Below are 27,702 nucleotides of genomic sequence, written 5' to 3' on the forward strand. Positions count from 1 at the left end.
TAAGTTAAAAAAATGCAGACACTGGTTTTGGTTTTTTTGGTTTGGTTTTTTTTTTTAGCTGTTGCCTGTAGACATTAATATTCAGTGTAGTGAAAGGTTTTATTCCCCCACCCCCTGGCTCTATTTTGCAATCAATAGCCTTTTCCATGTGTTTTTTCCTGGCATTATGAATTTCCTAGTTTGTACAGTGCTATTTAATTCCATGTCCTGCTTTTCCATAGAATGCAATAATAGATGATGACGACAGTGGCAATTAGAACTAATGGGCTACTTCTTAGAGATGCTGAATATCCATTAGTCCTGTTGAACTTGCTCAGAAATTAGGCTATTTTAGCATCAAACTTGGAATATCTGTTAGTTGCTGTTGCTTTTTTTGTGTGTACAATTCTGGTGTGTGTTTCCTTATAACACTTCCCTTGATTCATCAGCTTTCAGTTCTCCTTGTTTAGCTGGAGTATTTCCTATTAGTTTTCATATTGTCTGAATTAGAGGAAAAATCATCACTGTAGAGGTAGTTACAGCTCATTTATGGAGAAAACTAAGTTTGTGTTACCAACTTGATTTGACTAAATGCAAAACCTGTTTATGGAAGTTTTTAAAAAAATTTCGATGAACAACCATTCTTAATATTAGGCAATTTCACATTCATTTCACTGACTTTCCTATTGCAGGACTTTTCAATTACTTATGTAGTCTAAGTGAAACACACAGTTACTATACTTATATTATAAATCTTCAAAATGTTAAATGAATCATTCTAGATGCCATGTCTCAAATCTTTATTTCCTCATTTGTATCTCTAGCTGTTTTGAAATCTTGGAGATGATATTAAATGATAGGCTTTTTTAGGATGAAAAGGAATTAAGTCTTCCATTCTCCTTAATTTCCTAAACTAAATGCAGTAACTGAGGAACATCATGTTTCACAGAAATAAGGGTGGGAGTCTGAGGGTTGGGGGGAAATTACCCAGTTTTGTTTTGCTGAATGGTGTGTGTGTGTTCTTCCCTGCTGGATCTCATTTAGCTCAGCACACACCGAGCTGATATTCCAGCTTTTGCTGAATTCCAGCACATTACACAAATGCCTGATCATAGCTTGCTATTCTTTCTAACTTATGTGCACCTAAGGACTTACGAGGACTTGCTTTTTGTACATAATTTGAATTTCAGAAGTTCAATCCTGTTGCTACTTTTAGGGTACTTGTAAGAGAGAGACCTTTCTCATCGGTCTGTCACTGAAGCTGTGGGATGAACCAATTGAGAGGATCAGCATTTTTAAGAGGAATGTGGAAGAATCACCAGTGTTTTGCCTTGATGTGAGGAACAATGTCACGTGCCGAATAACAGTCAAGCCTTGTGTTTAAAACAGCAGCTGAATTGTCTCCATAAAGGCATGGATGTGCTGCAGACTCCATTTTTAAAGACTACACTGAACCCTTAATCGCTGACTGTGCACTTGACATACAATTAAGCATTTGAGCTTTCCTCTGATCTCTGTGTACAGGAAGATAAAGGATGCTTGGAGACTTGTATTAGACTATTTATACAGAGCTCATACTGCTAACACTTTTGATGTCTTTTAAGCTTCTGCCTTCATATCCCTGTCAGCTCAATCCACTGCACACATTTTCTGAGTCAAATTGGCATAAGCTGGGAAGGGGAGAAATGTGTTCACATGCAAGAACACTGGTCACAGTAAGACTTTTGTAGCAGAAGAAGAAATCCTTTACTTCATCAGTAACTTGTGACAGACTCTACAGATTTAGGACATAGATAAAGCAATAGGTGTTCCTCATGTAGTGATTATAAAGGAATTTCAAGTGATGAAGGTTCAGGAAAAAAAAAAACAAACTGAGTCTGTGCCAGCACTTCAGACTGTGCTCAAGAACTTGTCTTTGGAAAGTTAGATCATTGAGGTGCTGCCTTACTCTGGGGAATGACAAATGTCACAGATCTGCAAGAACATGAAACATCAGCTAGTCATGAATCTTCTGTAGCTGAGATGTAGACAGATGCTGTGTGTCAAATTTTGCATCCTTCCCCTCAAAGTTTTCAACACGGACATCTGCAGGACACAGATAGACACAGTTCCATGGCTAGAATAGAATTATCATTTCTGTGGTACTTGTCCTTTGTCTTTAAGGAGACCAGTACCAATAGTGGCCATGTTTATCATGGAAACCCCTTCCTGATAGGGGTCTTGTTATTATTTATTGAATGTTATTGCTTCCCTATTATTAGAGATATCTTTTCCCTCATATGTTGCTTGAACTAAATAAATTATTGTAAAGAGCCAATGAGCAGTGGGTAAGGCTTGTACTGAATTTAGAACTTGCACTGAAGAAAGCAAGTCTTGACAGAATCTAAACACAAATCTGATGTTACAGAAGGTGATGATTTCTGTCTGGACTTACTTCAGTGTGCATGTATGTAACAAAAATGGTGGAAGCAAGCACACAGTTGAGATGTGCTCGTGCTTGGGGAGATGCTGATCCATATTCAACAGAGTATTGGCAGAGGTTTCCAGCACTGTGCAGCTGATCCTAAGCTGCTGAGAAAATTGTAGGAAGTATTTGAGTCCTGTGTCAAAAGCAGAAGTGGAAAATGGAACCCCTTTTGATTTCAGAACAAGCAGTTTGAGAGTCTTGGGAGAGAATTCAGGTATTTCTAGAAGCTAAGTGGAGGAAGCTTCTTCAGCTTTTTGTTAGTGACTGGTTTGAAATGTCAGATAAAAAAAGGGGAAAATGAGAGTTAATGGGGATATTCATTCTTAACAAAAAACATCTCTGATCTCTGGCATCAGCTGATTCTGTCTTAGGCAGAATTCAAAATACCTGTTGGAGATGGAGTTCTTTGGTTTGCAATACATATGTCGCATCTTCAGTCTGCCTTTCATTTTCTTTGCTAACTTCACACAGAAGCTGTTGCAAGGACCGTGCAAAGGCAGAAAAATAAATTCAAAATTTGTGCTCAGAGTGATGAAAGAATTGCAATTGAACTTTTCATATTTCATGATAACTTTATTCTGAGTGTTTATATCTTTATGTAGTTTGTCACAGACCAAGTTGGGGGTCATATAGGGAGAATTCTTCAGTTTCTCAATTCCCCATACAGGGGAATACAGTAGAGTAAGCAATATTTAGGGTTGATCTTGAACTGCTGAAGCTCCAATATGTGAGAAAGGCTGAAAAGGCTGAGCTATGTGCATGTTCTTGTGCCCTGACCATTACAGTATCCAGGGTAATATTTTAGATGACTTATTCACAACTACAAGCTAAATGGAATAATTTTTATTTTAGTTGAAATGGTATATTGTGATATAATAAAAAAAAGATTTACTGCAAGGATGTAAGTTGAGTCCTCTTTCAACAGAAGTAGTAGGCTGAGTGTTGGAAAGTGTTTATTACTCTGTGCAGCAGATGTGTTGAACAAAGCTATAAAAATGTTTTGATCATTGTTTGTTAATATGTGTTGAAAAGAAAGGAATATACTTCTCTTGTTTATTTCTAGGGCAATGATAAAAGTTACATCTCCTTAGCAGAAGCATCATCTTTCAGTTTTGAGGGCTGGATATCAGAGTTTTTAGTTATTTCCCAAAGCTAAGGGGAGTTCCGTAGTGTAGATATTTCAGTTGGTTAATATTGTATCGCTGGAAATGTGGAGGCATATTCACCCTTGATGATTATTTCTATCCCCTGCAGTCCAAGTACCCTTGAAAGTGTTAAGAGTTATTAAAAGTTGCTTCTTTAAGTTGAGAGTTTTACAGTTATTTTTAAGTTCCCTGAGGGTGATAAATGAAGGGTCACAGGCAAATGTGGTTTGATTGAATTTCCTTTGCAATGTATGAAATTAAACTTTTCATGCTCTTACAACCTTTGAAATAATCTGCTTCAGCGTGAGGGTATCTGTGGTGTGCTATGTCCATATGTGAGTTCCAACGAAGAATTGAAGATAATACTTTGGTCATATTTATGGGTTTTGCATAAAAATATGTCATGGTGAAGAAAAAAAAAAGGTAGGACTCTTATTAACTCCTGTATGTTAGTTCATTTGCACCTGAGTTAGAGTTGGGTAAGGTAACACTTGTTAATTGAGGTACTTAAGTTACAGTTGAGCTGTCACACAGACAACTGGGAGTTTTTGCATAGGAACTATTATCTACTGAGATTTGATTCCTTGGGTATATATTTTAGGAAATAGCAAGAAATAATATTCTGTTTTCATATCCTAATTCTCAAAAAAATAATAAAAACTGTGGACCTTGGTATAGTTTTGCCTGTTTTAAAAGCATTATCCGAAGGAATGTTTTTTATCATAAAAAGATTTGGGCTGGTTTTGGTGAGGCTGGGCCCAGTTACAATTGTATGAGTTTTGTGAATGGATTAAAAAACCAGAAACAATAAAACTGATTGTAAATGTCTTTTAGAATGATAAGGTGAAGCTTTTAGTAATTGGATTATGTATTTGCAAGCAGCAGGATTTATTCTTAGGAGATGGTAGTAGATTATTATATGGAAAGGGAACTGCTGTATCTTTTAAAATTAGACCCTATGAAATGGTGTTCCTTCTTTCTTCATGTGCTCGTCTGTTTATTTTCATCAAAATGAGTGGCTATCCTGCTTGAGTCTTCTGGATATCTCTTCATTAGTACATTGTTTCAGATTTTAGAAGCTTATGAGAAGAAAACTTTCAAAGCTGTATTTGAATAGTCTTAGGACAAAGAAATCTTAAAAGAAATTCCAAGTGCAAGTTGCCATTTTCATGTAGGAAGCCATAGGGATATTTTTTGTACATTCATAATTCTTTTTTTATTAGTTGTCTGGGTTGTGCCAAAGAATTTTGCATTCTTAATGCAAATTACTGTATGTGGTAATTTATCTGTATTAAGAGAAGCATCCATTAGGCTTCTAAGGTCAAAGGTAAAGACTATTTTGGCAGTTAACATTATTCAAATAGCAGAAGTGTAATGATTAATATACTATTATTTTTTCTTCCAGATTTCTCAGGGGACAAAATTTTGCTTATTCATACCTTCTACTGTGGCAAAAATGGATTCTTTTCCTCACGAAAAACCAGCAGCATAACACCCATCCAACACCTGCCTCAAGGAACTCTTATTTAAAGTCTATTGTAAGTCAAATGAACCACTTGAAAACGGTAGCTTTAATCAGCTGTGTGTGTCTATTTACAGCTCGGGCCCAGCAGCCGTACAGGGAGCGCTAATCTGAGCAGGGCGGCTCTGCCGCAGCTGCTCCCGGCTCTTGAGAGGAGGCGGCAGGCGGCGGCAGGGCTGGGCTCAGCCCGCGGCTCCGGCGTCACCCGGGTGTCACCTGGCTGTCCCCTCAGGGCCAGGCTGAGCCCACGGCTCCGGTGTCATCTCTGTGTCACCCGGGTGTCCCCTCAGGGCCGGGCACGGGCACGGGCAGGGCTGGGCTGAGCCCGCGGCTCCGGCGTCACCCGGGTGTCCCCGCAGAGCTTGGGTTGAGCCGCCGCGTCACCCGGGTGTCACCTGGCTGTCCCCTCAGGGCCAGGCTGAGCCCACGGCTCCGGTGTCATCTCTGTGTCACCCGGGTGTCCCCTCAGGGCCGGGTGTGGGCAGGGTTTGGGTTGAGCCCGCCTGCCCGCGGCTCCGGCGTCACCCGGGTGTCCCCTCAGGAGCGGGCAGGGCTGGGCTGGGCTGAGCCCGCGGCTCCGGCGTCACCCGGGTGTCCCCTCAGGGCCGGGCACGGGCAGGGCTGGGCTGAGCCCGAGGCTCCGGTGTCACCCGGGTGTCCCCTCAGGGCCGGGCACGGGCAGAGCTGGGCTGAGCCCGAGGCTCCGGTGTCACCCGGGTGTCCCCTCAGGGCCGGGCACGGGCAGGGCTGGGCTGAGCCCGCGGCTCCGGTGCCACCCGGGTGTCCCCTCAGGACCGGGCGCGGGCAGGGCTGGGCTGAGCCCGCGGCTCCGGCGTCACCCGGGTGTCCCCTCAGGAGCGGGCTCCACGCACCGGGGTCAGGCCCCGGTGACAGCAGCCGATCAGGACGCTGATCTGCAGTGCAAATGAAGGCTCAGCCTCCTGTTTGCTATGACGATTGATTTCAGATGGCGCAGTGGAGAGACAGGAGGACAGAGAGCTCAAAAGTAGGAGCTACGAGGGGTTCAGCTGGAGGTGTTGGCTGTGGAGCTGAAGCTGCTCGTGGTGCCCACAGGCCCAAGCGGGTCACTCCTCATGCAAGGCTGACTTGGACAAAAGTAATGAAACTCCACGCTATAGATCTCCAAAAATGGCTGCTCAGGATGCATGCTTTTCATGCACCAAAGTTAAATTTTATGCGGGCAAAGTACATGATAGATGTTTTGAGAGAGAAGGTTGTGTTCAGATTAGAGTTTTGGCCAGCATACCTTTTATATTAGAAGGATGGCATTTGGAGAAATATATTCAGTATTTCAGTAGAAGATCTTCTTGCTGTATTGGGACAAATTCATAAGAAAAATTCATTAAAAATTCATAAACAAGGAAAAAATTCCAAATGAGGAAGCAGTCTAGTCTGTCCATGTTGCTTCTTTGGAGATGTATTCTACTAAAGGAGATGTATGTTACTTAGTGAAACTGCATTTAATAAGAGGCCTCGGATTAACATCTGAAAGCCTAATTGTAATTTTTTCCAGTGCAGTATAATACTGCCTACTTCTTTATCACTCTCATAGATAAAAGAATAATTAATACTTGAATTGGTTTTAAAGTCAAGGTATTTGTTTCAGAGAAATTCCAGCTTTATCAGTGGCATTACATTTATCCTTTGCACAGCTGCTTTCTGTTAGAATACAATTACCACACTATGAGGGCCCTTGTGAATAAAGGAAGGGAAACATTGTAATTGACTTAGGTTCATTCTCCATATCTTGTTTTATCTTGTTATCTATATCATGTTTTCTCGTTTGGAAAATATTATAGCAATGGTGGTGTTTTGTCTTGAAAAAATACTGATGCAGGGGTGTAGGAGATCCTTACCTGAAAAGGCTGTGTCTCTTGCTTGGTTTATTCCAGTTCAGGACTCCTGTTTCTATGGACTTCTTGTTTATCTGTGACATTTTTTCTTTCTGAGAATGTAATCACTCTTAAGTAAGAAAAATTATGTTATGTAAACCCCCTGAAGGTCCATGAAAATACAGGTGTAAAAATCTCATCTAAAGATACATTAGTTGTGTCCTTCATTATAGCTCTATCTTGAAATAATTCAAATATGTAAGTAAATAGTAGACGCTTTAAATAACATTTCTGAAAATTAAAATGTACCTGCATTTTTAAAATACTTCCTAGATGGTCCCTGAACCTTGATGGTATTTATCCTAGAACTGGACTTGATGTATTTGAACAGTTCTCCTGGACAGCTGTTCTTCGATGGTTCCCCAGAGCTGAGGATTATTCAGCATAGCTTCTTTCTTCCTCTGTTTTTTCCACTTCTGTGTCTAATGTTCAGGACTTGTCTACACAGCATACCAGGGAAAATTGATGCAAGTCAACTAAATGCATGAATTTAAAGAGGGCAGCTTAAGTCCTACCAAGTCCCTGTGTGCACTATCCCATTCATAATTAAAGTGGTCTCCAGTGAATTCAGTTCAACTCACTTTGAAGGCAAGATGAGCCAAACCAAATTAAGGCCAGCATTTTATTCACAAATGAAAGTGTTTGCAAAGCAATTTAATGGATATAGACAAATCCAATTAAATTAACGGGGTTAATTTTCCTGAGTTCCATTGTGTAGATAAACCCTTAGTAATAAGTCTGATTTGAGCTTTTACTTTTCATCTTTTTTGGTCTTCTCCTTTTGTTCCAAAACTCTGTCATTTTAGACTGGAGAAGGTAGATAGTCCATACCAAATGCCGTCTTGTAATTTTACTGTGTTTTTAGAGTCCACATTTTAACATATAAATGCCCTGCTTTGCCATCAGGTCTAGTTCACAGTAACCTTTTCTTTAGGTAATTACCATCGATTTGGCTTCTTCAACTAATGCCTTTAAATCCAGTTAGCAGAAAAAAAATACCATCTCCACTGTCTTAAATAGCCTGCATTAACTACCACGTCCCTTAAAGCTGCTGTTCTCCTAAATAAATCTTCTCTACTGAATTTGATTGTTTAATTATAGATTTCTGCTTAATAGTTTAACCTAATAAAGGGTGGCTTAATGTCATAATATGTTGCAATTGTAGAATTATGGCATTTCCCATCAATTGTAGCCTGTCAGAAAGAATTGCTTTCAAAAGCTCAAACTGTGCACAAAGAGGGTCTTTCTGCCCTCCCAGGCAGTCAGGCAGCAGGAGCATTGCACCTGGGAGCTGGCTGCACCTCTGTGCATTGCCAGAGCAGCTGAGAGCCAGCAGCGATGTTCAACGGCCCTGAGCCCTGTCACTGCAGGGACATAAAAATAGCCCGGGGGAGCTGGTTTCATGCAATTGCTGGGTGTGTCTCCGTTGGTTTCCCAGAGCACCAAGACTGTGCCTCTTACTGATGGTGCTTATTTCATCCTTTCTTTGAAAATTAGGAAAGTGAAAGATCTTAGTTGCAACTTAGTCATTCTGTCTTCCTGAGGCTTTGTCCATTGTGTGCTGTTTTCTCTCTGTTCTTCACTTTGGTTTTGTCAGCTGTGTCTGTTCTGGACACATGGCATGGGATTTGTTTTAACATGGCTGGTTTTGCTTCATTAGTTATCCCTGTGCATCTCTTTAAGCTTCTTTATAGAAAAAACTCTTCATACCATTTAGCTGAGTGAAGCTGTTTGCTTTTGAAGAAGTTAAATTTAGATTCAGGTGAAGACTGTTCACTTCCAAGCATGGCTCAGCTTTGAGAGAGGGGTACTTGAAGCAGAAGAAAAGATCAAATATAACTGAGATTATACTAAATTGATTTCAAGTCCTATTAGCCCATCTTAACATTTCAAATTAATCAGTATCTCCTCTTTAAATACTTTAAAAATTATTTTTCTTATACTATAAAACAAATTATCCAATTTCACTGCCTCTTGTATTTGTGCTGTATAAATAAAAAATTTTTAGGGAAGAAGTTTGGCCAGAAAGTGAGTGAAAACCAAGGTCTTCCTGTGTTTTGATGGCCAAGATGTGTCAATGTCCATTCAGTTCCAAGTGACGTTTGTGTGTCGTGTGAGACACATTTGAAATGAAAACTGCAGGTGTCTGTGTGTGTCTGTAGTGTTGCCCATGGAGGAGTGGTGTGAGGTGAATGACTGTGTTAGATCTGCTCCGTGTGCGTATTTAAAGCAAAAGTTGTGTTAATGCTTTGCCAAGCCATTGACAGCAAAGGTTCCTGCGGTGAGGAGAGACCAAATCCATCTGGGGAGAAGTGGGTCTGAGAGCACCTGCCTTCTGAGTCACTGCCTCCTTTAGAATTTATAATTTATTTTCTCTTTTACTTGCTTTTTACACTTTCATCTCAGTGGTTTTTCACAGCTGATAGTAGTTTTCTGTTAAAGATAATATTTTAAGACTTTTTCCTGTTGGGTTTTTTAATGTAAATACTAGAGGGCTGAGCAAACAACTTCCATAGGGAAGAGACCAGTGTTAGTTTAAATGCACACAGAGAGGATCCTGCCAACTCTGCTCTTTGCTTCCAGAGTGTAGATTCTATGTGGTAATTTTGAGGTGATGCTGACATCATAAATGCAGAGATTGGTGTTATTCTCTGCTCTAAGAAGGATGTCTTTTTTTACTATTGAAAATACTGAAGTAATGCTGATTCTGAGACAACTCATGAATTGGCTTCTCCAAGCTGATATACACTTCAGCTCCCCAAACTTATGAGCACTTCAGCCCCCACACAGTGACTGTACTTGAGGGCCCAGCTGGTGCATTTTAAATTAACACTCATTATACTACTGAGTCACTTCTGGTGGTGGTCTGAAATGCACCAATGCTTTGTATCATCTCTGACAGGTTCCTTTAGCTTGATCCATATGTTTCTATCCTGCTGTCTAAGATTAATTCCATTATTTCATGTAGTCACTAAAGAAATTAGTTGTGTTCAGTTGCTGGTGATCTTTTTGTACAGATTAGTGCTGTTGAGTACAGTGCATCTATGTATGAGTGTTTATCAAAAATAAAAGGAGCATTTTTGTCCAGCATTTACATTGGAACAGATTCAGTTGAGACAGAGCTTAGATGTGAAATTTGGCCATAATCCCTTAAGGTGGTTCTCTTTCCAAAATATCTGCATTCCTTTTTAACTAGTTTCCTCAATATTTCCAGCTTTCTTCCTGTTACTTCACTTTCATTAGGATTACCCTTAGAGGTGTTTCCCTTGCACAGAGGTGTTCCACTGCAGTCTGTGGTCCTTCACTGGACTCACTCCAATATGTCCATGTCATTCTTGTGTGGCAGATCCAGAAAGGGACATAAAACTCCTGATGAGTCTTGCCACGACTGAATAGAGAGGAAAAGATCACCTCCCCTGCTATCTTCACGTGGCCCAAACATAATGCTAGACTTGATAAATAGCATAGAAGATGTGAAACATGCAGGTGGTACAGTGTAGAGGCCAAAAGAGTGTGAAGTGGGTAGAATTAGCAACAGTGTAATCTACCTTTGTCCTGCAAAATATGGAATTGGTATCCAGGAGCGCTGAGGCAGCTCCAGTTGTTTAGCCTGGAGAAAAAGGAGCTGAGGGGCACCTTATTTCTCTGTCTGAAAAAAGGCTGTGGTGAGATGGATGTCAATCTCTTTTCTGGCAACAGTGACAGGATAAGAGCACATGGCTTTAAGGCGCTCCAGGGCAGGTTCTGGTTGGACATCAGGAGGAATTTCTTGATGAAAATTGGAATGGGCTGCTCGGGAAGGTGGTGGAGTCACAGTCCCTGGAGCTGTTTAAGGAAAGCCTGGACACGGTGCTTACTGCCGTGGTCTGGTTGATAAAGTGGTGTCAGGTCATAGGTTGGATTTGATAATATGAGAGGTCTTTTCAAGCCTCACTGATTCTGTGATTCTGTGATCTTAAAAGTATCTTCCAGCTGTAACAATTCTATGATTCTGTGATTTTATATCCCACAAACATTTAGTTTGTTGGACTAAGTTTGGTTTAGTGGCCAGTTCCCATGGATGAGGCTGAGAAGGACCCCACCCTCCTGAGGCAGAAAGTAAATGGTTTTTGCATTGTAGCAGGGCTATGTACTTGCACAAAGGGCAATGTCTAAGAAAGCAAAAGCATTCCATTTTTCAGGCTAAGTATAATCAATTACACGTGAAATAGGAAAGGACTGTTTCATGTGGGGGACAGTGAAATTAATTGAATTCCAATTTTCTTCACAGTTTATTTCCCTGTAGCTGTGGTGCAAGCAAGAGCCAACCAACATCATCTGCTGCCAATAGAAAATCTCCATGCCAGACCTTACCCTTGGCATGAGGTAAAGTTGTAACTGAGGCTGTGAGGAGGAATCAACAGGAAAAATCCAATTCATGCTCAAAGGTAAACTTTGGCCAGTGAATAACAAGCATGAAAGTAAAACATATGCTTTTCCTTACCTTGTGTATTGTTTAATTTCCTCCTGTTTTCTTTGCTTTGCACCATTTCAGCAGCAGTGCAGGCAGGGTTGAGGTATGGAAATATGCTTAGGATGACTGTGCTTTAAATTCCAGCTGTTTTAATAGCTTGCCTAGCATGAACTCCTCTTGTGGTGACTGCTTTAATTTCTATTTTATGTTTGTAAAGAGCATTGCCTAGAAGGAGGAGGTTTCTGTTTTCAGGAATAAAAAGAAGATGCACAATGCAGTAGAGCAGATGTATTTTTTGTTGGCCATGGATTTGGCAGGAAAAATTCCCATGCCAGACATTGTCACATTTCACTTGGGCAAAACATGATCTGCTTCTTAACAGGTCCCTGGGTGATTGTGCCACCAGGAGAGCATCCTAGTAAGATTGTCCCCCACAGACTGCTCATAAACACAGTAAAAATTGTTCAGCAGCTACAGCATTGGTTACCAATGAAAGGAAATAAAACAAATAAACCTCAAATTACTGTAATATTAGCTACTATGAACATTGTTTTAGCCACAGTTCTAGAAAAGGAAAGAAGAAAATTAACTCCGTCCCAGCCAGACCCAGAACAGCAGAGAATCTATAAATTACAGGAGCTGTATTGGCAAGGCAAATAAATGAATAAATCCTAAGCCCTGCTGTGTGTGTGTTAGTATTAGTAAGGCAAAAGAGCTCTAGACATTTCAATCCTTGCTAAACCTCAGTTTATGAGCAGTGACAATGATCTGGTGATTGTGCTTTTAATAAACCAATCTTATGTTTAGTTGAATTGGAGTCAAGTTACAAAGCTATTTATGAGCTCACATAAGAAAAATCAATAAAAATATGAAATATTAGGATAGAGAAAACCTTCCAGTGTGAGTGACCAGCAGCTCTAGGCTAAGGCAGAGATGGATGACAAATGCTGTTTATTTTAATATGCTGCCAGCTTTTTAATAGTCTTGTTTAGGGAACAGAGGAGAAATGTGGCTTATGTCACCTGGGAGTATATTCTAAACCATGTTTCTTTTTCTCCTTGGCAGATGGAGACCTTTTAGCCAGCCAGTGAGTCCAGCTGCTGCTGCATGTCTGGCAGCACCTCTGAATGATCACATGACTCTTGATATGGATGCAGTCCTGTCAGACTTTGTTCGGTCCACAGGGGCAGAACCAGGTCTGGCAAGAGACTTACTAGAAGGTAAACTTTTTGGACCCAACCATTTCCTGTGCTCACGGCTTGCTTAAACCAAGAAGCAGTCATAACAAGCAGCTCTGGTCTAAGGAAACTGATATTTCTTGGTATTTTTACGAAGTCAACTCTTGTAATGAGCTGACCATAGATTATACTAAGGCAGTGTTCTTAACAAAACTCTTAAAAACTTCCTAGTATTAGATTGCTATGTTTTAAGTTACTAAGAGTCGAGCCCTAAGTGTTTATGTGCCAGTGAGAGAAGGGAGGAGACGTTAGCTGAATTTTCATATTCAGCTGCCTGAAAGTAGTTGTAAAGTTTCTCAGGTCACTGTAGTAAGTCTGAAGTTTAGTCTGAAAGAGATTTACTCTACAGTGATAGAGATATCACAGGTATTTTTGGATCGCAGTGGTTAATATGTATACCTGAACTTCACAGCATGGGAGCCAAGTGGTAGGCTGAAAAACAACTAAGAAGCTGTATCAGAAAAAGAACTGTCTATTTATATATTTTGTTGTAGTTGTTTTAGGTTTATAGGCTTAAAAGTGGAAAGACACAATTGATATTTGAGAGCATTTCATAATAGTTGGATTTGTTAATTTCTTTTCATGTTCCATACTGAACTTGCTGCCTGAGAGATTTGGGGGTTGCTTTTTTTATCTTAATGTGCTCTAAGAAATTGAGTTAAATCAAAGTAACTGAGCAGCTACAGCAGACGTGAAAGTATAGCTCATATTATATATCTCCTTTTTGCAAGAGCTGCTTCACCTTATGTATGCTGAAAGTTTTTCATTTTGTGGCAAGGTCTTCCTTTACTCTGGGCTTTTCAGTAATAAGACATGATAGCTTATTAACACAGAGATGCACACAATTCTGCAGCATTCCCCACGTCATCTGATACATGAAATAAAACCTTGGAATGCCTAGCAAGGAATATTAGCATAGGCTCGCTATATTTAAGAGTTTTGTCTGTTTTGTCTGACTGATTTGATCAACGTGTCATTCTCGCCTAGAGTCTGTCTTAGTTTGATGGTCTTTTAGAAAAAGAACATGAGAAGATTTTTCTCAGCTACGTCAGGACAGATTGTCAGATATTGTGCTGATAGAGCATTGCCAAAATTTCAAAGGGTTCCTACATAGCAGAGGTCTTTCAGAAGAGAGTTACTTACATTTTTTCCTTTCTATAAAGAGCAATGCTTTCAAATAAATATCGAATGGAGTTTCTTGGTGTTGTACTTCTCATTTCTGTAGATGAATAGTTTTACATTGAACATACTAACAAAGAAATAAGAAATAAACAATCTAATTATTCTGACAGGCTAATAGACATATGCATCTGCCCCAAATCATTTCCTCCTACACAGGAATTTCTCAAAGTGAAAGGGATTGTTGCTAGTTCTGAACAAGATGTGCTCAGACAACCATTTCAGCACTTGTGGCTACATTTGGTGTAACAGCTTCTAACACTGGGCATATCTTGTGCTGGGAGGCAATAATTGATGGAGTGGTTTTTCCATTTGTTTCAAAAAGACACAACAGGGACTGCTGCCCTCACAGCATTTTGACTATCACAGTGTGTCAGTTCTCTGTGAGTAGCACTGAAACCCATGGAATAGCTTCTTAACAATATATAAACAATATTCAGAAGAGCAGCCTCCACCCCACACCCCTGTGATGCCAGTGCCTTATACCTGGTCTTGGAATGGTGATGTCCATAGTTACAATCAAACTTCAAATATTTCCCAAAATTTTTCCAAGGTTTGGTTGTTTGTAGCCCTAAAAATGATGGTCATAGTGAACTTGGAGCCAAAAAAAAGGCTTGTGTAGAGCCTAATTTCCATGGAATCACAAGTTTTGGTCAGATCTTCAATGATCCCTTAGCCCTTTGCTCTTTCCAACCCACTCAAAAATTCTATTTTTGTAACTTGCTCAGACTGAATTTTCACAGTGTGCTCCTATGGAATAACACTTCCTTTTCAGAGCTAGTGCTCTTTCTTTTGTTCACCCCTGGGGAAAATTTCTTCAATTTCACTATCCTGTAGATAATCAAGGATACCAATTTCTGCTTCCTTATCCAATTATTTTAACATATTAATTGTTTTGCTTTGGTTATGTCCTGCTACATCCACAGCACAGTTTTGCACAATGTGCTGCGTTCATCTTGGCAGCAAATGGGTGAGTTAAACACACTGTTGTGCAAATAGCTAAAAAATCTGTACATTGCTTATAGATTTTCTACATTGCCAGGAGCTGTCCTGAATGTTGGCTCACTTGATGTTTCTATACTCTGCCTATCCTGCTGGTAAAATCCCTGCAGTTTTCTTCTGCTGAGCTTTATATTGAGCACAGCTGCTTGTCTCTTATCTCAAGAAACATTCTGCTGTTTGTGCTTGACATGAATCTTTCAGAAAGTGTCCATTCTACTTTTGAAATGAAGAGGCAAAGATATTAAAAAAAATAATAGTTATATAACATCTTCATGGTTGGTATCTGGTATAAAATCTAATATTGGAGTTCCATATTTATTAAGCTGCTTGTAGCTATTTCCAATTAATTATAAATTAATATTCATAAATTTCAATCACATATCATTAGCTGTACCAATTCTGTTTTAGTGGATTATACACACATGCTAAACCGTTTGTTCCTTAGAAATGTTATTTTCTAGCTTTGCTTTCATTTTTGGATGATTACTTACTAAGTCTTTCATGTTTCATTTCCTGTCTCTGAGATGATGTTTGCCACTTCCTGAGGTTTTTACCTTGTTTATGTGCTCTCAAGAACTGAAAGCATTCTTGTGTATGTGAGGTGATGAAGAGTAGAAATTATATTTTTTGAACCTTCACTAGATTTGCCTTTTCAGCCTTTCATTCTCAGTCTTTGCTGATTTCTATAAAAACAGCCTTAAAAAAAAAAGCCCTCACTTGAATAGTTAATATTGACAGATAAATTTGACAATAAATGTGACCCAGATGACAGAAACAACAATCTCAGCAAAGCAGTTTGAAAAGCAGCCTATGCTGGCAATCATGAGTATCCCTGCTTTGGACAGGTGTGAATTCAGGAATGGATCAACCTCGTGTCACAGGGAAACAGGAAATGTCACCTCTGTGTGTGCAAGGCCCCTTCTAGTCACTGGGAAAACTCCTTTGGCTCACTCAGCTTTGGGAATGTTCTTAAGCATAAACTGAGAGCTCTGCATGGTGGAGAATTGATTTCTCTTCAGCTGTGTGAGCTCCAACTTCCCCTTTAATAAGGAGTAAGGAAGGTCCAGGAGTAAGGAGGGCACGTCTCTCTCCCTCCTGGATTGTCTGGGCTGGCACCTCGATACTCTCACACATGGAGTAACAGTAATGCTGGTGTGTTTATGTATAATCTACTTTAAATGTGGCCTAAGGCAAAAGAAAACCATTACAGAAAATAGTTAAATCTTTAAAACAAGTTGTACTGTATATGGGTCACAGAATCAGGGCCGTGGGTGTGGATGAACTCAGAGATCACTGATAAATCCAGAGAAAGCAGCTCAGTTTTCAGGTGAGCAGCAGGTGTGCAGTGTCCCCTGGAATAGAGGGGCAAGGCATAGGATGAAATTCTTTCAAATGCCAACAGTGTAGGCAATCATCAGGCACTGGAGGATTTGTGAAATAATAATACAAACTGATTCAAAAATAATATATTTAACTGAAAAGTTGCCCTTTGGTTTGTATAAATTATTTCATTTATTTATATAAATGATGTAGCATTTCACCATTATATAAAAATAACTGTTTCTATTTCCAGCTTCAAACAACACTTAATTGAGGGATATATAGTTGAACATGAACTCAAGAACTGGGAAATTGGCTTTCCAGTCATGAAATGGGAGCAGGAAAGGTGACTGACCCCATGGAACAAGACAGAACTGCAGTAAAGAGGCATCTCCTCAAAGAACAATGTATACAAGCAGAATTCAAAGAAAAGCATGCAATTTATAGAGAGGGAGAGAGACATTTACAGTGTTGTCATGTGATTGAGTGTACAAAACTAACTCCCCGAAAATAGTCTCTTATTCTCCTCTCCCTCAGATGGTTCCTTTTTTAGTTCTCTGTGGAAGGCTGGGCAATGGGAAGAGGAAGCTGAGCTGCTACCAATGTCTCGTTAAACAGGGAGCAAAACTCTCATTTCCAGCTGCCTGTTCAGTTTGGAGTGAGTCTGCATTCTAGCAGAAAACGAGGCATGTGTTAACAAAATGGCCTTGCTGTATTATTTTCCTTTGAGAACATGGACAAAAATTAAATCATGTTTTAAAACACATGTTCTAATTTTATCCTAATTTTGTGTATTAGTTTATCAGAAGGAAAAAAAGCTGATCTGAAACTACTCTTACCTTTTGCCTGTAAATATTTGTTAATCTACTTCATGCCAAACAGGAAGAAATGCCTGCATTTCAACTGAACTTGAGGATTGCTTTATTAGCAGTTGGTTTGTAAGAGCAGACTTCTTTGCATTAGCCTGGGGTGTTTCTGTGTTGCCTTCAAGTTGCACATGCAGGTGCATTTCATACTTTCAATGCTCAGTGCCTTCCTCAGATGATTCTTCTCTGAAAGTTACCTTGTTGCCCACTCAGTTGATGTTGTCCCATCATGGCTGTATCCTAGTGGGTCCATTGGTCTTGTTTCACTCCAGGCAGCGTTTCCTGTCCCTTTGAACGTTTCCTCTGCTGAAGTCCTATACATGTTCTGTATAGACATTTCTCTGTCTATACATGTTGTTGCTGCAAGTTGCCTTTCATTGTGATTCTTACTGTTTAGATCTTTCCTAGTTCCACATCTTAAATTGCATCCTTTCCAGCATTTTATTTATCATTAAATCAGGAATTTCGGTGACCTTTCAAATGTTCTTTTAACATATTGGAGTAGGTGGATATTTGAAAGCTTGGAGGGGGGGAGGGAACTGTGTAATAGTTGCATATTTGCTTTTCTTACTAATTAATGATTAAATCCTCTTGGTTTTCATTATATCTGATTTAAGAAGTGAAAGACAATGGATTTATTAACTATTACAACCCCACTAAGCTATTTTAGCCCAAACGGTACAAAGCAAAAAAACACAAAGACTAAATAATATCATGTTGCTCTGGGGTTACAGCACTGGAGAATGCCCTTGTGACACCCCCACCTGGAGTGCTGCATCCAGCTTTGCTCCCCCAATGGATCTCTCAGGACCTGTCCAGAGGAGGCCATGAAGATGCTCAGAGGACTGGAGCACCTTTGCTATGACACGCTTGGGCTGTTGGGGAGGAGAAGGCCCTGGGAAGACCTTGGAGTACCTTCCAATACCTAAAAGGGCTCCAAGAGAGCTGGAGAGGGGCTTTTGACAAGAGCACAAGTGATAACACAAGGGAATGGCTTCAAAGTAAAGAGGACAGGGTTTGATTTGATATTGGGAAGAAACTCTTCCCTGTGAGGATGGTGAGGCCCTGGCACAGGTTGTCCAGATAAGCTGTGGCTGCCTCATCCCTGGAAGTGTCCAAGGCCACATTGGACAGGGCTTGGAGCAGCCTGCTCCTGTGGAAGGTGTTCTTGCCCATGGCAGAGGGCTGGCATGAAATGATGATTGAGATTCCATCCAACCTAAACCATTTTTGGAGTCTATGATTTTATCAATGCTTCTGAGGTGAATCCTAGTTGTGCTGTTCTTTAGCACTTTGTTTATTAACCCTCTGCTCTAGTTTGAGGGTAAGTGGCTACTTGCACCATATACTGTTTTATCTAAATATTTGGTTTTTCTTCAAGCCCATGATGCCTCCTGTTGTTACTCAAAGAGTGATTATTTAGGGCAGAAACTTCACAGTGTAGCTGTGTTTATTTTTGAATATCCGTTTTATGTAGGTGTCTGCTATCTCTGACACTAAAACATCAGTTTCAGCCTTCAGCCACAGTGTATCTTCAATTCCTTACTCAGCTGCACTTCTTTTTTATTAATATTTTTCCTATCTTTTTTTCTTTTTTTTTTTTTTTTATTGTTTTTTTGGGTTTTTTGTTTTTTGGTGTGTGTGTGTTTTGTTGTTTTTCCTCCAAACATGAAGGACTTGGTTTCAAAGCAGAGACCTTTGTGTGTTGCTAAATTGCACACCTGCTGACTCACATAGCACATGTAGCTGTTCAGGAAGCAATTGCTCAGTAAGAGTGTTCTTTCTGTTCAGTCAGTGAGTTGATTTGGTTCCAGCACCCTGATAATGATTTCACTACTTGTGTTTTCTAACCAACTTTGTGCTCCTCCAGCTTTTTTGCTGACTGATGTTCTCTGGCCTTTTGAAACTGGAAGCCTTTCCTGCAAACCTACTGTGTTGGTGCTGGTTTGGAGCAATCGAATTGTTACTGACCCAGAGCTGCCAGTGGCTTATCTGATGTGATTGTGTGCACTGAAATAACATTGTTATGCCTCTGAAATGCCTTTTTAAATATAATAATGTCATATAAACAAAGAAGCAGTCAGTGAACGGAGCACATCAGATACGTAACAGTGAAACAAAAATAGCAGGCAATCTAAAAAATAGCCTTGTGTTGGTTTTTTTTCTGTCAAATTGCAACACAAGCTTTTACTTGACTTAAATTAATTGATGAAATTATGGGAAATAAATTAATTGCCTGTTACTTGTCCTTCAGGCATAACCTCTGTGCAGGCAGGAAAGACTGGCCCTTCCTCTTGGGTGCCTGTGCAGGAGATGGCAAAGAAAATGAGAGATGTGACAGTGGAGTTGTGTGAGGAGCAGGGTCTGGGAGGTGTCAGAGAAGAACATGGGAGACACACACAAACAGAACTTAGGAGAAGACTTCCTCTTTCCCTTCTCTAGGGACCAGAGGGACCCTGTGCAGTCTGCCCCAAACCAGGGGCCAATGCCACTTGTTGGACAAGGGGCAAAACTGGAAGGAGGGACCTGCCCCGTAGGCTTTGGGTGGGAGGATGTGTTTGTTTCCATATTATATGAATTAATTTTTGTCATTTCTAACCCAGCATAACTCAGGGGGTTTTGTCTCTCAGAACTTGGTTTGTAATGTAATAAGACACAGTTTTAGAAATTCAAAAGCTTTGTGTATGCAACATTTAAAGGAGAGATAAGCAGTGTTAGTTCTGTTAATCTCCACAACCACGAGACCCACTAATTTCCTCAGTAACTTGCAGCTAAAACTTTCTCACCTACCTGTCACATTGATAGAAATCCTTGTTCAGGTCATCTACTCTGGACATTTCTGAATTTTATAATCTTCCTGATTGGTTCCCAGCTTGCCTTTTGTCTCTGCAGTCTATTCCTGTGGTCCAAATTGCATTGTATTTTTTATTAGACTTGTTACATTTTTAAAATGTATTTTGCACTGCATTAGATTGTGTACTTATTTGTATTTTTTCTCTCAGTCTTTCATAAAACCCTTAGTTTTGTTCTCTCCTTTCTCTAATTGTCTTTGCTGCCTCTAATTTCCTTTATTCTCTAGAGATTTTTCTTTGCTCATTCTCCCAAACTGATGAATGCTCCTCTTTTTTTTAATGGGCAATGGGGAAAACAAAAGAATTGTCATTTGTATTTACTTGTGAAAGTGTAAATCAAATGGAGAGGGGCAAAGGAGGAAACCTTCCATCTTTCCAGTGGAGAGGGTAGCTGGAAACACTTATCCTGGTCATTGAAGGTGGCTAATTTTCAAAAACACTATTTCATGGAAATGGAAAGGTGCTGAATATGTTCTTTAATTTGATTGAATGTTTTTCTTGCATTTCAATGCTTGCAATTTAGGGAAAGTGAGTCCAATCATAACTTCCTGTGTCAGTTCTCTGAAGTTTAGGGCTTTGGTGCTGAATTGGTGCTTCTGTTCAGGAGATGGGGAGAATTCCAGGGATATGAAAAGATTTGAAAATTAAATATGTATGTGTTAGGTGTAGAAATTTTAATTTTTGTAAGGTTCCAAGTCTATTTTCGAAGTCCATTTGCTACAATATACCATGACGTGTAACTCAAGAGCCACTGTGCAATCCAGTTTTAAATGCAACACACTGTGAGCCTGCTTTCTGAAGGCTCAAGGTAATTTTTATGACAGAGTTTTTATATAAGATGATTGCATTTGGCTTAAAATTGAGGCCAGCGGGATTTCTGTGAGTCTGCTGATTTTCTGCTTTCCTCTTACATACATCAAAGCCCTGTCACACAGCAGCCACTTACAGCACATGCACTGGGATTTTTTTTTAGCTTCTGAATTTAAACATGAAAAAGTCTTGAGCAGGGGAACTGCAGGGAATACCCTGAGAAATGCTGTTGGTGTTCCAGTGCTACAGGGCTGGTACTCAGGGATCTGTACTCAATGAATCCAGGATGTTCCTGCAGGTCACATAGCCCTGGGTTTCTAGCACTGCCAATACTGGAATAATGTTTTGTTTAAAGCTACATTTCCTAGAATTATACTTATTGTCACCTTCATTTTTTTTTTTTTTTAATTTACTTTGTTTTTATGGTTGAGAAGAAGAATTTAAGAATGTGTGTAAAGTGCCTCTTACAACCAGAACCAAAGAAAAGCCATTCTTACTTCAAACACTGATTGGGTTTGGGAAGGCACTTATGGCTCTGTTTGGGTTGTGTGACTTGTTTGGGATGTGTGTAAAGTTAGAGCAGAGTCCTGACTGGATTACAGCCTTTTACTCTACATGGGCTTTTTATGGAACAAAAGCTGGTAATAGCTGAAGTTCTTGTTCCAGTATTTCTGACAATTTTCACTGAATTTACATTTTGTCCTTCAGACTTTCTAATAGGCAATTACAGCATTACAGAACAATTCTATATGGCTCACATGGTGGTTTATATTATAGTTTGCTCAGGAACTAGGTAATATTCTTGCTCAATGATACCAATTCTCCTTTCAGAATTTTGTTAGTACGTCAAAACCTGAGGTAGTTTAGCTCAGCCTTGTAGGTACCGACTGTTTGTGCTATTTTTTTCCTTCTTTGGTTAGGTTTTTGTTCTTCACAGATATGACTGTAACAGTAAAAGGCTTTCTTCTGGCTGTTTAAAACTGCTTTGTACTATATTTAGCTTGTCTCCTTGGTGTAAGCAAGTAAGTTACCTTTAACTGCATTACTCAGGTAATGTAGCTTCTCAAAGTACATAAAATGACAACCTTCTATGGTGTAATAAGTCATGTATTAGTCAGAATCAGGTTACTTTTGAATTTCCAGGAAAAGTGCTTGTGGAATTCTCTGGAAGTCTCATATAACTTGGAGGGCCTCTCTTTCTTGTTATTAAATATTTTTAATTTTCCAATTAGAAACAAGTACTTGAAGAATGGTAGGCGTCTCTGTATCTTAGTAGGATTATTTTGAAAATAGCGGGCAGGCATCTCAACATGTTTTTCATGTTGGTTTTTTTTTTTTTTGAGAATGACAAGTCCTGTTTCACCACCTGTGCTAAACAGACTTTTGCTTCTCTGGATATTGGCCTGCATTCTGTGGTTGCTGGTCAGAGCAATATACTGAAGTGGAAGGTGGAAGCAAATCATTTAGAGGATTCTGTGCTTAGAGGTTCCACAAGCAGCTCCCACAGACAGGGAACCACACTGACTCAGTCTCTTGCTGCTGGTTTTGTTACAGAACACTGTCCTTTATTACCTGCTTTCTAAAAGGCTTTTAAAACCTCTAAGAGAGCGAGTTCTCTCTCATGTATGAGATAAAGGGACCTAAAGTATTTTTGTTTGCATTCTAGCTGTTCTGCAAATGAAGATAAGAAAGTTTCTGACTCTTTTGGGCTATGACACTATGACTCTTGTCTTTCCATCATTGCTCCTAATTATTATTTATTATTAATACAACCATACAATTGCAAATTACTGCTCCCTCTCAGTGGGATTTAGAATTCATCCTAAATTGCTAATTTCTGGAGCCATTTGATTAGAATCTCAGCAAGGGAAGTCATGGCCTTGATCGCTCCTGTGATACAATGTCAAAATTGAGGGTTTATGGATGAGGGGAGATGGTACCTTTTACTCAGTGGTGGCTGGCTTTGACACTTCTTCCCACAGTGCTGCTGTGTTGGGATGCCACAGGCTGGGCAGTCCCAGGAGGGTGGTGGGGGCAGCTGCTCCCAGACAGGGCTGAGCTGAGGGTTCCTTTGCTGTTTTGCAGGCAAGAACTGGGACCTGACGGCAGCTTTGAATGACTATGAGCAGCTGCGGCAGGTGCACACGGCCAACCTGCCCCAGGTGTTCAACGAGGGCAGGTTTTACAAGCAGCAGGAGCCAGAGCAGCCGCCCCAGGTGACCAAGGCTGAGAGGCCCTGCCTGCAAAGGCAGGATGACATCGCCCAAGGTAAGAGCTCCTCTGGGGGGTCTCAGGGGACAGGTGGGTCTCCAACCTGTCTGCTTGGGAGCTGTGCTTGGCTGCAGAGTGTGGGAGGCCATGTGCCAGCAGCGTGTGAGCTGTGTCATTGTCACGGGGCTCAGAGCTGCTGCTAGACCCTATTTTTCATGTTTTGGTGGTTGTCAGCTCTGCCTCAATTCTGCAAGTTGTTTTTTTTTATTTTTGTTTTTTAAATGGGTGATTAAAGTAAAATATACTGTCCCCAAGCAGTTCTGTGGTAGTCATGAAAGAAGTTAATTAGAGGGTGTCACAGACCACTCTTGTATACAGTTTTCTATGCTTATTGAAACAAACAAACAAAAATGTTTAAAAAAATCCTTATTTCACTCTTTGCATTCTTACTCACAGTGTGTGGATAGGATGTAAGCAGACTATGAATAGCTTTCAGCTTTGAAATGTCATTCTTTTATGGTTCCACAGAAACTGCCTCCTATCCCCTGCTGAACAGAAATTGAAACCTTAAGAAAAATTAGTCAACTACCTCTAACAGTTAATTTCCAGTACAAGATGATAAGCATTAAATTTGCTTTTTTGTTTGCAGACCTCTTATGGGTTTTATTTCAGCTCTCTCTCTGACTGTTGGGTTGCAGTTTTTTCCTATTAATTTCTCAAGAAGCTGTAATTTGTCCCAGAATAAATCTGCAGGTCTGACAGCTTGTCATGTAGGCAGGTAATAGCAGTAGCCTGGTGATGGCTTTCTGTGCAGCCATTAAAAGGAACAGAAGGGCTTCCCTTCTCCTGCTGACTGCCCTCCTGTTAAACAGGAAATAGCATCAGTGCTTAGGAGTTCCAGTAAAGCTGTTTAAAAATTGCTGACTTCCATCAGAAGAAAAGGAGCTGTGGTACTTCTTAAGACTCTTTAAATCACTGAATACAAATAAAGGGAGGAAGAGCAGCACAGTTGATAAAACCATGTGCCTTTAGCCTCTTTGTGATACAGTTTGCACTGAAACATCCATCTGATGTTTAGTGGGTGCAGTAGGTAGTGTGAGGTACATCTGACTCGGACCACCTGGGCTGACAGGAATTTGGCTGCCAACTCAGTGTGTAGCTGAGGATCTCCTGGTCAGAGATCCACCTCTGACTGACAGGTGAACCTAGGGATGTTCAGGGAGGAGCAGAGGAGGGAAAGGAGCACCTTGTTTTGCACCAAGGAGTGGAGAATGCAGCCAGCAGGGGAAGGCTGGGCTATGCTGGGAGGGGTGATGGAGGAGTGGCAGCAAGGGGATGTCACATGGAGGTGCTGCCCTGCACTTCAGTGCCCCTTCTCAGGGGATTTAGCTGAGATGTACAGGGAGAAGAAACAAATCAAACCTTCTACCCTCTCCCTCCCTTTAGGTTAATTTAGGGAGTGCAATTTAAGTCTCAAAATTAGAAAGACTTTGATCCATTAGAGAAATAAAAGTTCACAAACTGCAATAAAATTCATTTTAAATAACCATGAGTCAGTTTGAGATGTCTTAAAAACATTGTTAGTGATAAGTCATGTTAAAGTAAGCTTTAATTAGGAGTTCAAAACATTAACTGATTATCTGCCTATCAATAAATTTTTCTTCCAATGAGGCCTTGAAAACTTAAGATACATCAAGGAAAAATTTTATAGGAATATTTATTTTTCACATTTTGTTATTTTTACAGCTGATCTTTTTTACTAGAAGGTGAGTCAAGTTCCTCTGGCTTGCCAAAGGGACCTGTAATAGGAACAAGCAATCTTTCACAGTTGGGAAATAACCTGAAAAAGGCAGCGAACAAGATGTGGAATAAATTCCTAGTGAAATGAATGTGCATTCACCAGCTTTGGCATTGCTGGCCTTTTAGGCAGTGGTGCAGGCTGTAATTGCTCTTTGGTTTCTCGACAGAAAAGCGTCTTTCCAGAGGGATTTCCCATGCCAGCTCAGCCATAGTCTCCCTGGCTCGCTCACATGTAGCAAATGACTGCAGCAATGAGCAGTTCCCTTTGGAGATGCCCATCTACACATTCCAGCTGCCAGACCTGAGCGTGTACAGTGAGGACTTCAGGAGCTTCATCGAGCGGGACTTAATTGAGCAGGCCACCATGGTGGCATTGGAGCAAGCAGGTGGGTGACACCTCAGCTGTCTGTCAGCAGCTGGGTCACACCATGGGTGTCGGTAGGTGGCAAATTCAACATTTGGGTTGGCATTTCTAATCCTGCTTCATGGCCAGAGCTTGCACATCCTGCCTGGAAAATAAAAGCCAGAGCGTAAATGTAACTACTGTGTTCTTTTCCAAATGACTCATATCCCAGTCCTCTGTTTCTTTTAAAACCTTATAGAAAAAATGGTAAAATTTAGTTAATAAAACAAAGAAATTGAGAGAGAAAGGAAGGGACTGGTGGGGAAGTCATGCAATAGACAAGGACATGAGTCTGGATGGTCAGAGAGAGTTGGTACTTCAGTTCTTATGAGGAAATTACATTGCAGTGACTGTGAAAGAAGACATCTTCAAGTTCTATTGCAGCTTGAGAATATAGTTTTTGGATATGTATTTTACATATTTATTATTTTTTATAATGAGAAACTACATAATTTTAAAGCAATACTTCAGTATTGCCACAGGGAAAAAAGTGTAGATACTTAAAATTAATGTTAATTCACATCTATTAGTAGTTAAAAGTTTTAAGCCAATTTTGAAGGATATGAAGAAGTCTGTTTAAAATTAATATTGGTGCCTTATGAAACAGCAGGAGTGCTAATGAACCATGAAATGAACACATCTGTATAGTGAAATGCTCAACCCTGGTGATATAAAAGAGTTGTAAAATCAGATTTCATGGTTGCTTGTGGAATATGGAATAGACAGTTGCCTTTTTTGTGGCTTGTATAACACTGGATTGATCTGAGATTCATTCTCCAGCCCTGGTGCCCTGTGTGAGCTCAAACCGATAAAGTGCAGCTCTGGTTTGAGCAGGAGCTCTGCTAATATGGTGTCCCACTGAGTACTTATGAGGTGTTGTCATGTGCTCTTTTTTGGCTTTGGTGATTGAAAAGCCAGACATACTTAGATAAAAGCCTCAAAAAGTACATACTTAAGGAAGAAGAAACAAAACCTACAAACAACTAAAAGAACCCCAAGCAGTGCTCAGAAAACCTTTTTCTGGGAGAAACAGCAGTGTAAAATAAGGTAGGAATTCTACCAGGCAGCTATGAAGCATGAAAACTGCAAGTCACCTATGAAAAAAATGTATCCAGTTTCTCTAAGAACTAGCTAAGCCGAGGACGACAGGGGAAAAGTAGGATAATTCTTCTCTCAGCTCTGCCAAACCCTCCAAAGTGCACAGGGATAGCAGAAGATACCATTGTTGACCTACCTGCTTCAGTGCAATCACAGCCTTTAGAGTCTTGTATGAACTGGAGGATCACAGAAAAAAAATCAGAGAATGTGTGAATTTAGAGCTGACATCCACTAATCCATACAGAGCTGGTTGGCTTTGAACTTGAAATGGCTGCAGAAACGACCAAATTTGCTGCCTCTTAGCATTCCTCTCTCAAATCTCTCTGAATATTAGAATAAATAATTTTTTATTTTCTTCACATTAATTAGGGCAGTAACTTGACACATACTGGAAAAGCACCTTCATCCCCAGAGCCTCTTGCACCCTAGAAAGGAGAGGGTTTGACCATTTGAAGTACTCAGGTTTTGATCACAGGTGTGCTTGCAGCCTACTTAAACATAGTTTACTTCATGAGCATTTAATTCAAATAACTTGGAACTTCCTGGGAAGCACTTCTTATTTCAAGTAAGTTAAAAAGATAAATAGTTTGCTTTAAAAAATCATGTAAGGCTTCATAGAAACTAACCTTTTGTCTTTGTTTTAGATGTAAAGATACCCAGTTTCCTGCCTATTTTATTTGTTGTACAAAATGAAGAGAATTAATAGGAAAGCCACATAGTATTAGAAATTTTATTGTCTCCTACTGACAGTTTAACTATGGTTTGGTCAATGACATTAAAAAAACCTAAAATATGAGGTGCATATCCTGCAAAGAGCCTAAAATCTATTTCAAACCAAATCCCACGAAGGACAGTAGCCTTTGTAGCTGAGGTTGGGGATGCTGCTAAAGGAAGAGGGGAGTGTGCTTGGGTATAATGCCATGAATTTCAAGAGAAAAGAAATAGAAAAGAAGCTGATTAGGCAAAGGAGAAGGAAATTTGCTAGGAGCTAACAGCTTACTGCTCCCAAAACCTGGACTGGGAGAGCAGAATTGCCACTAACAGTGTCACACATGGGTTCTGAAGTGACCATATTAGCTGGGTGTCTGTAAAGCATGTAAGGTTTTTATGGAGTTTTTTTATATGCTTAAACTCTTGCTAGCTTGACATCTATATGTGACAGCATGTCCTGGTTGCATCCTATCTGCATGGAAACTCAGAACAAAATTCCCAATTTACTGCAAAGTGCTGTGTGAGATGATGAAGGAAAGGCCCAGACAAAGGCAGTGTGATTTACTTACTCCCAACTGCTGCAGTGAATGGTTTACTCCTTAATATGATTGCTCTCCAAATATTCCTTTGAAAGGATAAAATGCATCACATTCATAAAAACATTCTGAGATTTTGTCCATCTTGTTAACTCAGCTGTTGATTATTGCCAGAATTGGAATGAGGTCAGCTCGCG

At 40.1% G+C, this 27,702-nt stretch overlaps 1 protein-coding gene across 10 annotated transcripts in view; it reads left to right on the top strand.

Annotated features, from left to right (window-relative positions):
• OTUD7A (OTU deubiquitinase 7A) overlaps window positions 1–27,702 on the top strand; it is a 138,536-nt gene that overhangs the window by 81,540 nt on the left and 29,294 nt on the right. For 9 of the 10 annotated variants that reach the window (XM_072933735.1, XM_072933736.1, XM_030281820.4 and 6 more), the window contains 5 exons: window positions 4,997–5,129; window positions 11,297–11,453; window positions 12,545–12,699; window positions 22,832–23,014; window positions 24,925–25,143. In XM_072933735.1, coding sequence (XP_072789836.1) covers window positions 12,615–12,699; window positions 22,832–23,014; window positions 24,925–25,143 — 487 coding nt within the window. In that variant the 5' untranslated portion in view covers window positions 4,997–5,129; window positions 11,297–11,453; window positions 12,545–12,614. The remainder of the gene's footprint in view (window positions 1–4,996; window positions 5,130–11,296; window positions 11,454–12,544; window positions 12,700–22,831; window positions 23,015–24,924; window positions 25,144–27,702) is intronic. The other variant, XM_072933737.1, reaches the window with a different exon arrangement.

This window comes from Taeniopygia guttata, chromosome 10 (genome assembly GCF_048771995.1).
Source record: "Taeniopygia guttata chromosome 10, bTaeGut7.mat, whole genome shotgun sequence".
Lineage (NCBI taxonomy): Eukaryota > Metazoa > Chordata > Aves > Passeriformes > Estrildidae > Taeniopygia > Taeniopygia guttata.